The sequence below is a fragment of the Brachycentrus maculatus genome, unplaced genomic scaffold (genome assembly GCF_059751285.1).
Source record: "Brachycentrus maculatus isolate JH-2025_06_01 unplaced genomic scaffold, ASM5975128v1 h1tg000085l, whole genome shotgun sequence".
Classification (NCBI taxonomy): domain Eukaryota; kingdom Metazoa; phylum Arthropoda; class Insecta; order Trichoptera; family Brachycentridae; genus Brachycentrus; species Brachycentrus maculatus.
Genome location: NW_028280839.1, coordinates 591,390 through 605,302, shown reverse-complemented (window position 1 = coordinate 605,302; position 13,913 = coordinate 591,390). Strand labels below are relative to the sequence as shown.

The following is a 13,913-nucleotide window of genomic DNA, read 5'->3' as shown; positions in this document are numbered from 1 at the left end:
GCTCCCTCAAATACGAATAAGCGTCATAATAGGCCCTTCTAAATTTTCTAAAAAAATAAATACCTTGATAAAAAGAAAAGGTTTTGCTTTTGTGTTCTATATTACCTGGATAAATTCGATACTAGATATTTTTTATATTTTTAGTTAAAGTTTTACTTAGCTATTTCTTATAATCTATTGTGACTTGTGTTATAAAAATGAAAATAGCAATAAACCCATCATTAACTATGTGACAATGACCAAAGCCTCCCCCCTTGTCTATGTTCCAGTGGGAACTTTTTTTTCTTATCAGTGGATAAGAAAAAAATAAATAAAAACAGGTCCTTTAATATCCCAAAGACACAACTCTAAAATTTGGACTTAGCTTCACATATGGTGTTTAAAAATGATGCAAAATGCATCGAAACATGTGTCATGATAGATTTTGAGAAATAGTGATATTTACTTAGTAAAACATATTTTATTTATTGTTTCGGCATTAACTTTGTGGTAAGACATGTTACAATGATTAAAGAAAACGCTTGTTTTATACCACTTGAGTTTTATTAAAGACTACTAGTTTCGGAAGTTAAACTTCCATCATTCAGGTCTGTATAATAACTAAAATATAAAATATAAACACAAATTTAAAAAAGATAATATTTTGCTTCTGTGTCTAATTATCTGCATAAATTCCACACTAGATATTATTTTTATATATACCTGTAAATATTTTTTTAATATTGTAAAATATCATTGTGATGATATGGTTGTTATGTTACAGCGGATTGGGATGCGGAGGCGGTGGCGCGGGCGGAGATCCTGCGGCTGATCTACCAGGGCCGCTTCCTGCACAGCAGCGTGACCCTCGGCGCGCTGGGCCTGCCGCAGGGCCGTACTGCCGTCATGCACCTCGTGCCCAGAGAGAACCTGCCGGAGCCCAACTCCCACGGTACTTTTTTTTGTTTTTTTTTTTGCGGTGGGAGAAAAAATCTTCAAAAAGACACCACAGGGGGCTAACGGCGCCGATTTCATGCATTACTTCAGGGAGGCAGCTATGTTTCTAGACCTCTAGGGTCTCTGCCGCCAGTAATCTTCGCCGGGATCTTTCCTCCGCTTCTTTTGTCCTCATAACGCACGATGCGTACTTTGCCCAGGCTGACCATGCGTCCGCATTGTCCAGCATGGAGGGGACCTCTCACGGTACTAGCCTCGCCCCACCTGACCTAACCTAACCAAACCCTGCGTAGCAGACCTAACCTCATTTTTATTAGGTCTCAAGGAATAACCCGCAAAACCCCTACTTTTAGAGACTTGTCTGCAGGTAGGATAGTAAGGATAGGGGAAAGGTAAATGTGAAAAATACATTACAAACACCCGAATCAATTGATAATAAATAATTCTTGAATTAATTTAACCCGCGTTGCCAGTTTTACTACAAACCACAAGTAACCAAATAGAACGCTTATAAGTGTCTCCCGCTCTCTACCAACAGTATGTTTAAAAAGACTTTAAAGCGTTTCCCGCAAACAATGTGTTACTATTTTTAGTATTTACAAATCTTTGTACACACATCCTGCTACACACAAGCCTTCTGATTGATATCCCATATAAAAAAAATATCAAGAGATCCCCTCTCCCATATCAATTTAAAATCATAATTTTTCCTAGAAATTCTAACAGAGACGGATGTTATTTTGAGAAGAAAGTATAGAAGCCTAGGTATTTATGATCTATCATCGGGCGGTTAAAGTTATCACTCTTTGGTAGAACTACCCTGTTTTACTTTCTACGTATTCCAATTATTAAATTAACAATGTTTGCGCTATCGTTCCGTGTTTTTTTCTCTGTGCTATAAAATGTACAAATTATTGCTTAAGATAAATTGACCATTACGTGTCTATATTGCTTTATCTAATAACATCAGATATCACGTAACCAATCATGCATTTTGGTTTCTTATATAGTTGGCATTTTGAGTCAGTCAGAAATTTAATATCACAAACAGATCCGCAATATTTTGTATCCTATCGTAAACTTTACAAGGAAGAGCTACAAAAATGATCCTATGAGGTAAAGTCCTAATGGAAGCTGAGAGTTTATATACAATATCTAATGTATGGCAGAAGCTTACATAAATTTACAATAAAGTATATAGTTGTTGTATTTTATATAAAATGCTTGTTCAGTTCTTCAAACCCTTATCCGCACTCCAATGGTGCATAGGGCACTGCATTTTATAAACGCAGTTCTATCTTGATCGTTACTACATGAAAAAAAGATGATCAGCCTTTAGATCGGTGATCCGCTTTAGGTACACCAGTCCAGGGTAGTATTGAATAAATAAGAGTGAAAAAATCATTAATATTTATTTAGAACGCTAGCCGAGCGTGCTGAACATTACACTACGGCGGCGAACATATAAAATGCAGTTCCACCAAAAAATGTCAGTACAAAAATTTACAATCAAGATTTCATTTGAGCAATAATTGTGACGTGTATTTGTTTTTTGGACTTTTCAGACCAACGGCAGAAGAGCAAAGGCGGCTCGAGCAGTTGTTGTTCCGCCTCGTGCTGCATATTGTAATGGGCCGCCGGCACCCGCTACCCGCCACCGCACCGCATCCCGCCCACTCAGTGCTACCAACGGAACACAGACACGGACCATTCCCGAAGCAAGCAACCATTGGCCGGCGTGCAGTAGGCGCTACATGTCGCGCTTCCGCTCACGCGTGGCGGCTCCAACCGACTCGAGGCGGCTCCGACCGACTCGAGGCGGCTCCGACCGACTCGAGGTGGCTCTGACCGACTCGAGGCGGCTCCGATCGACTCGAAGTGGCTCTGACCATCTCGAGGTGGCTTTGACCGACGAGGACCCGCAGCCGACTCGACAAATACAATAAATGAAAGTGTCTGGATTGAACTCATAATAATATCAGTGTTGTGTCTTAAATTCCAAGCACCATTATTTATTTGATCTTTTCCTTTTTTTTAATAAGCGTAACTTCATGGAAATGCTCAAGGATGATTGAAATGCGTGATTTTGTTCGTTTTGACAGATATTTTTATTTACGTCTTTTATTTTAAATGCAAAGGGGACGACGTCGTCTGATTGTTGAGTCGTGTCCGCATAGGGCACTTGTACATTTTTCCTGTATGTATGTTTAATAAATGTATATTAAATGTTTAACAATTAAAACTACTTTACGTATCGTAATATGGATGTTGGACAGCAGTGTCGTACCGAAGGACTTTGGTAGGCACTCGGACATTACTTAACGAAATATTTAATTCTTTTTACAAATTTTATTACCGTGAGATGTGCATGTAGAGGTAATTAAAGGACATATTATATTTTATTGTAAATGCTATATAGTAATGTGGAAAGTGCGAAAAATATATTTATATGTAATTTCTAATACTTAAAACAAATTAACATGTTAGATTTTTTTTTATTACGGACACAAACTTTTTATTTTGTATTAATTCATTTTTTTTACTATGTTTTTTTGTTCATATAGCAAAGTATAGAATATGTGTAGTACAGCGGTGAGGGAGTACGGGTGATGTGAGTGCGGAGGGGTTCCCCCAGCCGACCTAACACAAGTGTAAAGTGATAACTGTGTATAGACAATGAAGTATTACTAAGTGTTCTCCTATTGAAGAAAAATCTCATTTAGTTACTGTATTATATTTCGTAAAAAAAGCATGAATACAAATTAATTATAATCAAATATTAATGTATCGGATTTTAAGTGATCATATGTTGAAATGTTAGATAGTTTCTAGCTAATCGCTATCTAAATTTAAGGCGCTGGTTCCCATAGCCTGATAATGCACCATGAATCTACAAAGGAAAACTCGTGTGTACCAAACAGTAGGTCAGACCTTATCTTACTTAGATTTTCAAAATATGTCTGTGGAGCTCAAATTTGATTTTCTAGCAACAGAATTTTGATATGTGGCATACCGCACCAAATTGTGATCTCGATAAGATTATATTCACGCTGGTGAATGGCCATTCGTTTGAATGAAATTTGGTTTACCGTCCGCTAAAGAAAATCCATGGAAAGTCTAAAAATCTGAATCGAGAACAAAAATATATAAACAGAAAATAAGTTATTCATTTCTTTTAAGATTATTATTTATTTATTATTATTTATAATAAAGAGAGGCCTGGGCCACCATTTTGTACATATGAAACTTACTTTCGCACCGATGACTTACTGTCAAAAAGTATTGAAAAAAATTCATATATTACATATTAACAGTTAGTATAATATACCACCAGGGCAATGTCCTTACAGTATTTTTTTGTCATTTCGTAACATGATGTGATATTCGTGAATCAGTATTTTTTTTTGTTTTTTTCAAAAACTATTTTGTTCTTAATAGATCAAATATTATCATAATAGATATAATTTTTTTAGGTCTTCTTTTTACATACTTATGACAAATAAATTTAAATCTAAATGTTGCCTCAATCCATCACCATCACTTGGTCACTTTTAACTACCTTGTGCATATTATTTTTTGGTAATTGGATACAAATGATAATTTGTCAAAAGACAATATCACAAAAAAAACTTACTAATTAAGGCTAATAAAGGCTACAAATTAAGAAGGTCTCTAAATAAATTAACGCAGTAATTGATACATTTTGAAGAGATGATAGTTCTGCTTATATTATTATATAATAATCAAAATTACGTTGAATATCAAACAGCCTATTTTAAGCCTGGTGTTCGCCTTTGTGTAGTTAACAATCAACACAACAGCTGCATTCAACCAGTGCCACTGCAGCCCTAAGCACCACTGGGTACAGATAAAGGAGAGGAGACAAGATGGTTAGAACGGAATGCGATTCATTGATCTCAAAACTGTTATTAAAAGTAATATGATGGACCCGATCATTAACTTAAAGCTCTCTGTGTGATGCAGTTTATGTATAACTGCTGTAATCAATGAAGAAGGGGTAACTGACGTCTCCAAATATATTTTGGTTTGTTGGATTAGAAGTTTTTTAAGAGATAAAGGGGAGTACTATACTTGGAAGAATGTTTAGTTTTGTTTTTAGATGCAATAGCTAATAACGACAAAAACACAAACAAAATGTTGTCCAATATTATTATATTTTAACATGAGCGTTTTCTTTTTCATTTAGTAACTAAACGGCTCACTAGATATTGCTCATATTTTGGATACTAGGTTTTTGGCCGCTTGGAACACAGTTCTGTGAAATTACGGCATATCTCATGTTACCAGAAACTTGCCTGTGAGGTCATATCGCCATCTGTTGCCATTTTTGTGAAAAAGCAGAACTGAAATATAGGTTGTTTTCTTTTCTTCAGATTGCATGACTAATTTCTCGTACTCTGCGCTTCATAAGGTGGAATAATAGTCCGACTACTCGGCGTCGGGAGCCAGTGCTTTAAAACAATAAATTTAAGAATAAATACGTGTTTAGGGAGAAATTTAGCTAAAGTTAAATTTGTATGGATAGTGTAATATTATAATATTTACAGGTGCGTAAAACGAATTGAGAAATTAATAATTATATTATGTAAACGTGAAGACTCGACTATTGGGACTTATTCAATGTAAATAAATAAAATGGACGTTGAAGCTTTCCGCTTTTATCTTCTCTGTAATAGTTGATATCGATTCCGATAGCTGATATCGAACCGTGTGTATTATACATAACCATCCTACCGCTCGTCATTGGCCTACAACATTGTTTACGTATTCAGTAGTCCCTATAATCCGATATGTCCGCTAATCAAACTATGGGCACGCCAAATAATGCTGTTTGAGCAGTCCCCGATAGCAATAAGTCCAGCTGTCCATTGTACAATGTGAAAGCCGGACTATATGTGGAGGTCCTCACCAAAACGTTACATTTCCATTATAAATGATATTAAGTAATCAGGTATTCAGCTTGTGAAATGTTGTTTTGGTGCACTTTAATGATTTCATATTGGTTTAACAGAGGATTGGTCACGTTTTGTTGCAACCTTAATTAAGATTTCGATCGAAATCAGTAAACAGAACAGATTTGCATTTAAAGGATTTTTTGTGCAATATTGGAAATGTAACTCTTTGGTGAGGACCTTCACACACAGTATCTTGTATTGTGTGATAAAAAGTTTTTCTCAACTGACAATTTGTTATTGTAGAACTATTTTTTTTAATTTAAATTCAGTAATCTGACATTCGTTGGTCCGATATATGAGAATGTTAATTTGAAAATATCCTAAGGTAGTTAAGGTATAAAAAAAAAACAAAGAATGATCTTAAATGCATATTCCAACAGTTTTGGAAAGTTATATGACAATTTTTATGTTTTTAATTGATAATATAATTGTTTTTAGTGTATTACTTTTTTAAATGGAATACATTATGGACAAATCTATATATCTTTCAATATCTTTCAAAAGTGATTATGCATTAAAAAATTTCCTGAATTGTTTTGGGAGTTTTTGAAATTAACATTCTCATGTGTCGATTTTGGAGACTACACCGTATATCTGGACTTTAGTAAAAGAATTGTCAAAATTTGCTTATATTAGTTTGAGTGTTGAAAAGTACTTTAAAAAAAAAACAATTTTTTTTTGTGCTAGAAGTGCCTGTGACAACCACTACGAATGATGGGGGAATGAAAATCTGTAGTGCATATTATATACTAAAGTTATCAATTGACATGTTTGAAAGCCATTAATTAAACTATTGATCATGCTGTAAAACGTGTTATATATTGGCGTGGGCACTTCTTATACTGAGCAATCCAAATATAAGCAATAATAAAAAAAATGTCCTGTCATTTGTATTTAGTAAACAAAGGGGGTTATTATATGTTTAAATCGTGTTTCCAAATTCAATCATTTGAGAAGTTAGGTAAGACACAGGTTATATTAAAAATTAATTAATTTTTCTTTATATTATTAAGGATTTGTATATAAAAATTATTTTCTTTATTTTGTATTAGGTTTATACCGGTTACGCTGGCGTTTCAACTTAGGTTCAACCTGATTGAAATAACATGATTTCAAATTCGTTTTAATATAACTTGTGTTTTTTTTTTTAAACCTGAGACCTCATTATAAAACATGACTCATATCTGACAAAAGAGTTGAGACAATAGATCATCTCCCTTATTTTAAGGGATGAAAAGTAAAAAATCTGACGCGTCAGGTTAATGATGTAGAAATGTTGAGAATAATATTTTACCTCACAAAAAATACTACCTAAATGTAAAGGAAATAATATTTTGCGATATTCTTAACCGGATCAAATATCACATATCGCTCACTCCTTTCAATAATGTCAAATATCAAAAAACTTGATTATTCAGGAGATCGTTTTTAAAGTTTAAGGATATAATAATAAATGTATAAATGAAATGAATATGTATATTGATTGTATCTATGTATTATGAAAAAAAAATAAAAATAAAAATAATAATAAAATGTAAAAATAAGTATCAAGTCACTTTTTGAACTTTTTACTGTGCAACAGATCTTTTTTGGTAAAACCTGAAGATTTTTTCTCCATTTCAAAAATATTAAGTATATTAAAAAAATTATTAAACAATACCTTTTCTTCAAAATGCAAAAAAAACACTTTCTGCCCTGTAGCGGGTAAATATTAAGTTTAAAATATGCCTCTTTTGCTGGGATATAGATTTTCTAGGCATTCCGAAAACGTGCACAACTGAAAATTGTCAATTTTTGATTCATGACGTTCTTGAAAGGAGTGAGCGATATGTAAGGATCTTAAAAAGTCAGAGAGAAGAGTATTTTTTTACGTGGGCTAAAAACTGGTGGTATAAAAAAATAATGAAAATTTCTACAAATTCTATAAACTCTATAGTTTTAGTTACTCGATTTGTTGGAGATGAGCATATTTTGTAATTTGGTCTCATTCTTGTATAATATTTATTAGATCGGAGTTGATTCAACCACCATATTGTTACCCAATTCATGATAAATTCTTTATCCTATGCGTATTGTAAAAATAGTATTTATTTATGATATTAGCCGCATACAAATATTACTGCCATAGTTAAGCTGAAGCTTTCCATCCGTGTTTTATTTTATTGTGAGACTATTTTTATTTATTTCATAATTTCGGTAAGAAAATGATAAGTATTGTTCTCGCAAATTTAGATTTCCGCTTCCCAGGAAATATAACAAATAACCAGATTATTATTTAGGCTCTCGGTGAGTGACTTCTTGCATACTAAGCTATTCAATCTTTTCACAGTATCGTATATTAACTAAAAATTAACTTGACAGGCGCCGTGGCATAGTTGGGTAGACGCTCGACTGCAAAACTGGCGTCGCGGGTTCGATTCCCGGCAATTGCAAAATGAATTCAAGAAAGATTTATTTTCAATTGGTCTGGGTGTTTTTGATGTATTTTTCACATTTACCTTCCCTGTACTTACTTTCCTACCTGCAGACCAGCATCTAAAATAGATGCTTTGCGGGTTATTCATTTTTTTTAAATATATAAATTTGACAGCTTTAATTACAAGCTAGAGATTGATTTTGTTCGGACTATTCGCCCACACTCCCGAGAGGTTAATAAACTCATTTTTTTAAATCTAAGCGTTGTGCAACAAAATTATTACATAATTTTTATTTGAAGCACTAACTTTGTGATTTTCCATTTTATAATTCAAATGTAACTTTGTTTTAAAATTACTATAAATATTTTATTATAACTTAAGTATAATGTCTACCGGTTTTAAAGCTAACCGCTTCTTTATCAAGACTACGTATTAATCAGTCTTGATAAAGAAGCTTCGAAACCGGTAGACATTATAACTAAGTTAAAAAAAAATATTTATAGTAATTTTAAAAGAAAGTTACATTCTAATTATAAAATTATTATAAATAAAATTCACCAACAAATTAAAATAATGCACTAAAATATTACCAAAATTTAAAAACTCTTATCACCCCAGTCGAAAATCTCTTCTCAATTTCGGTATAAATGTTATTGATTTGAAAAAGTAAATAAATAGCACTTACTCTAATTAAAAATCAGATTTCAAAATGATATTTTGATTCTCGGCATGCCTATTAAATTTTAATTAAATATTGACAATTCATATTTAATATTGCACTATTTGTTAGAACATAATACTTTAACCACTTACAAATATAAATTTACTGTAAATATTTTTCTCTTATCTCCAAATTATAAAAAGGGAATATTCTTTATTTTAGTAAATTGAATAATAAGACAAATTATTTTGTCAAAGACAACTGAGTATTAATTTGATAAAAGTGACCATTGTGTATTTATATTGCAAAATTTTGTAACGACTATGTGCTTACCTTATTTAGAATTAAATGCTGATATGTTGATAGTATGACGTCATGCGGAAAATATGCAGATGTAAAAATGAAATTTTCTCAGTATTTTTTCCTTTTATTGCGTACGGTTAAAAAATCTATAATAATAATAAAACCCTTATCCGCACCCCAATGGTGCATAGGGCACTGTGTCTTATAAACGCAGTGTTATCATGATCGTTTTACACATGAAGGAAAGGTGATCAGCCCTCCGCTTCAGGTACCAGTCTATGGTAATATTGAATAAATATTACAGTGAAAAAATGACTTATATTTATTTTTACCCCCCTTGGGAATCGAACCCGGGACCTCCAGAACGGTAGCCGAGCGTATTACACTACGGAGGCGGACAAAAAATCTATGATGAATTTAAAAAATCTATGATGAATTTTTTTTTAAACATCCAAAAAACTGCAAATTATTGCTGATCATGAACTTATAACGTCATGTGTTTCCCATATGCAATATTTTAGAGCTTTGTGGATATCTAATTACAAAGGAGACAACAGCAGGTCATATTTGCTTGGCAGGGGGTTCCCTTATGATGCATGAGTTTTAAAGAAATAACAGAATTTTATTTCATTATATTCAATGGCATAACTAAATATCAATTACTTTGTTTGGTATCATTAAAAAAATCCCCGTAATATCAACACACATGTGTCACTTTAAATTTATTCGGCTGTCACTTTTTGGATAGTGTTAAATCTATCCATTTTTTTAAAAATTTAATTTAATTTGGTAAATACCACTAATATTATTATACTATTTGTACAACAAAAGTTTGGATGGATTTTTCAAACAATTAGCCTTAGGATGTGAGAAATGAGGAGGGAATTATTTTGTATTTTTTATCCGTAGTAATATGGATATTTTATTAATTTTAGTGGGGAGGCTTTAGTGATTGTCGATAGTATTATTATTATTATGTATATTCTTATTATATGGATTTCAACTTAACATAACGGAAGTTAACTCTAAAATGATGTAGAGCGCATCGAAACACGTATCGTACATTTAGCATAATCATTAGTGGTATTCATCACTTACAATTAAATACTTTTTGTTCTTGTTTTGAGACACAAATTGCAGTATTTTGAAGAGTTCCCTATAATATTTGGAGATATGTGCAATAACTTGATATGACGCAGATTTCACAGTTAAAGTAAGCTTCAATCCTCATGTATATTTGGAATAAATTAAGAAATATGTTTATGGTGTGTGATAAGTTTTTTTGCCTGAATAATTTAAGTAAAAAAAAATATATGTAAATAATATTAAACAATTATATTAACTATAGATTATATTACATATAGATGGGAATGTAATTTCGTCTCTATAAAATGTTTAGATGTTGCTAATAAGACAGGTGTCTATGGTTATAATAAATAATGCGAAAAATAAAATTACTTTTGAGTTGTGAGAAGAAGTATGGAGAGTGCTGAATATTATGTCATTTTCCATAACGGGTATTCTTTCCTTGTGTTGTATCTAAGCCGAGTTCGATTTCTTCTGTCGAGCGTATTCCTGGGGCGTTATGCATTCTAATAATTACTCAAATTGAGTCCAAATGTTACATCTGTAAGGAAAATTGCTTTTAATATTGCCAGCAACGAACTAATGATAAAATATCCATTTTTAAATATAATAAATTCGTTTAGTAAGGTGAGTAGTTTAAATATACAGTATAACTGTCCCTCGAATACAGAACTCATCAGGTGGGGTGTTTTTTAACCAAAATATATAAAGTCTTTGACGCATGGTGATCAATATATACTTTTTTTAATGCACTTCAAACCTAAGTTATTTGACATCCTAATGGAAATGTATTTCATAAGCATAATTATTATTTTTCCATTAAAAAAAATAATGCAAGAAAAGAAGGGATAAATGATAAAAAATATAAATAAAATAAAAAAAATGTAATTATAATTCTAGCATATGGTTGTCATTCATATTGACACGTCAGACATATCACCATTAGTAAAAGCTGGCGACCCGTAGAAAGTATCGAAAAATTAAAACCAAAAATTGAGAATTTGAAGGTTCCTAAAATCTTAAAACAGCAGATTGTTATTAAAATCGTTTTGCTAACATGCCGGAGATTCCCAAAGGGATCTGATACAGTTCCCTATGCACTATTTATTGGGTACAGTTAAGGGTCATAAAAAAAATTGTAAGTGACTCAGCTGTATGACAACCTACAGAAAATATTTCAATTTCACTATTAATTAAATTACTTAATAATTAATTTAAAATATTTTAATTTCAATATTACGTTTCCTTGTAGGCCTAAGCCGCCTGTTATTATAAGTTAAATACTGGTTCGATTGATTATAATTAAAACACCCCATCCGCAAACATGTAAGGTATTTTAAGAAGGTTATCAAATAGTCGTATTTATAAGCTTATATAAAACCTTAAAATAAGCCTGCCAATGTACTCTTACTGTACAAAAAATCAATATTTTAAAACACGTAGAATTAGAAGCATTACAGTTTTGCATAAGTGAAAAAAATGTACTTTTATCCAGATATTTCTAGATAACCTTCTTAATAAACCAATCAGAGAAATGGAACCCCGGAACTGAAAGTATTTATGTTCGTCTTGAGTTGAAAGATCGGTGATATTTGTTCATTTTCCTTTCAGCGGATCGTATTACATAATATTAAAGTATATGTTCTTTTGAACTGACTGCTATGAATGTTGAGTTTTATATTTAATTTATGTATTGGGATGTCTGTTTCAAGTAATTTGTTGGTAATTAAATGACTGTAACGCGTATGATTATTTTACTAGAGTGTTAATTTTATTATTCAGCGTCATTCATTATTACTGTTTTGTGTTATAATAACATGTAAGTGATAGATAGTGTATTAACGCTGTCTATGGAGTCATTAGACACCATTTTTTATGAGAAAATTACTTCATTTGTATCATATTCTTTTTCATTGCAAATTATTTTTAGTCTGAGAATAAAAGAAATGAAATGTAATCGCGATTACTTTTATTTTTACCTACCCTGGGCTTGTCTATTTCTAAAATAATGTCAGAAAGAGAAAATTCTTCTTCTTCTGCTTGGTGTAGGTCTTGTGTCCTATTTTTAAGAGGGATTAGCCTCCTGCGATGTTGATTCCCAGCTGTCAATCCATCTTTTTGGCGGTCTGCCTTGGGGTTGACCATGCAGTGTGATGTGGGGGAGTTTGGATGGTTCCATTTTCCTTACATGCGCTACCATTGTCTTCTTCGTTGTCTTCCCCACCTAACATATTGGATCTCGCATATTTCTCTTATCCTGGTGTTCCTTATTCTATGTCGTAGATAGATATGCTCCTTAGAGTCTTCGTTACATAATTTTCAAGACAAAATTCTACATTCTTAACCGTCATTTACTACACACAACATCTTTTTATAGTAGCTCAACTAAACAATTAATAGTCAGTGGAACAGTTGGCATTAAGTGTTATCTTGATCGTTAACACATGAAAGAAAGATGATCAGCCCTCCGCTTCAGGTACCAACCAATCTAGGGTAATAGGATAAATATTTGAGTGAAAAAAAATCACTTATAAATATTTGACCACACCTTAGGAATCGAACCCAGGACCTCCAGTACAGTAGCCGAGTGTGCTGACGATTACACTACGGAGGCGGACAAAATGTTCCTCAATGTTGAGCTTAAGATAGTGGTAGTATCAAAATAATATATTTAAATAAAACTCTTCAAAGTAAGAAAATTCCTCAAAGTAAAAATAAGTCGGAGCGACAATCTTCCTATCCTCTCCCTTGAGTCCCTTGAAGCAAATGGGATGGAAATATTGGTGTTTGCCTGCTGAAAAAATAAGTCGGAGCGACAATCTTCCTATCCTCTCCCTTGAGTCCCTTGAAGCAGGTGGGATGGAAATATTGGTGTTTGCCTGCTGAAAACATACCTACATGCCGGCCCCGATGACGATGCTACAATAAGTATTTAGAGTGATGAACTTTCAAGGCTGCATGATTTTCACTCGAAACAAGATACACAGTAAACCCCCATATAGCGTTGCAATAGGTACCATGTTATCGGAGGGAACTTTATAAGGGGTTAATGTTTTAAATTGTATTTTTATATTTTAACCAGCGGAAATAAGACATTCGAAAATTAAAATACAATTTAAAAACATTAACCTTAAATAAAGTTTCCTACGATAAGAGCGCTTGTGCACTACACGGAATTTTACCGTCTTTTGAAAAATAAAAGCGACTACGACAGTTTAGCGTGATTGAATCTACGCGCAACGTGTTCACACACCGATCAAGAGCACAGATCCGAAGGATGGACAAAAGCACAAGTCAATCCAAGCCAATCATTGTTTTATCACGCTAATTGAAGTGCCGGATGGTAAAATTCCGTGTAGTGCACAAACGCCCTAACGCGGTACCTATCTCAAGGTTATAGGTGGGTTTACTGTACTTGGTCACAAAATGGAAGGTAAAAATAAAAAAAAGAAGCAATAAATTGATAGTAGTAGTTGTCTATTTACAGTTACGTTTAACAGTCCAAATTAACAATAATATCTTACTTAGAATGCA

At 32.6% G+C, this 13,913-nt stretch overlaps 1 protein-coding gene across 1 annotated transcript in view; it reads left to right on the top strand.

The window, feature by feature from the left end:
- Positions 1-12,399, top strand: part of UBL3 (ubiquitin like 3) — a 248,470-nt gene extending 236,071 nt beyond the window's left edge. Inside the window, exons 3-4 of the mRNA XM_088257598.1 lie at positions 764-931; positions 2,502-12,399. Of these exons, the coding sequence (XP_088113724.1) occupies positions 764-931; positions 2,502-2,566 (233 nt within the window). The 3' untranslated portion in view covers positions 2,567-12,399. The remainder of the gene's footprint in view (positions 1-763; positions 932-2,501) is intronic.
- The last annotated feature ends 1,514 nt before the right edge of the window (positions 12,400-13,913 follow it).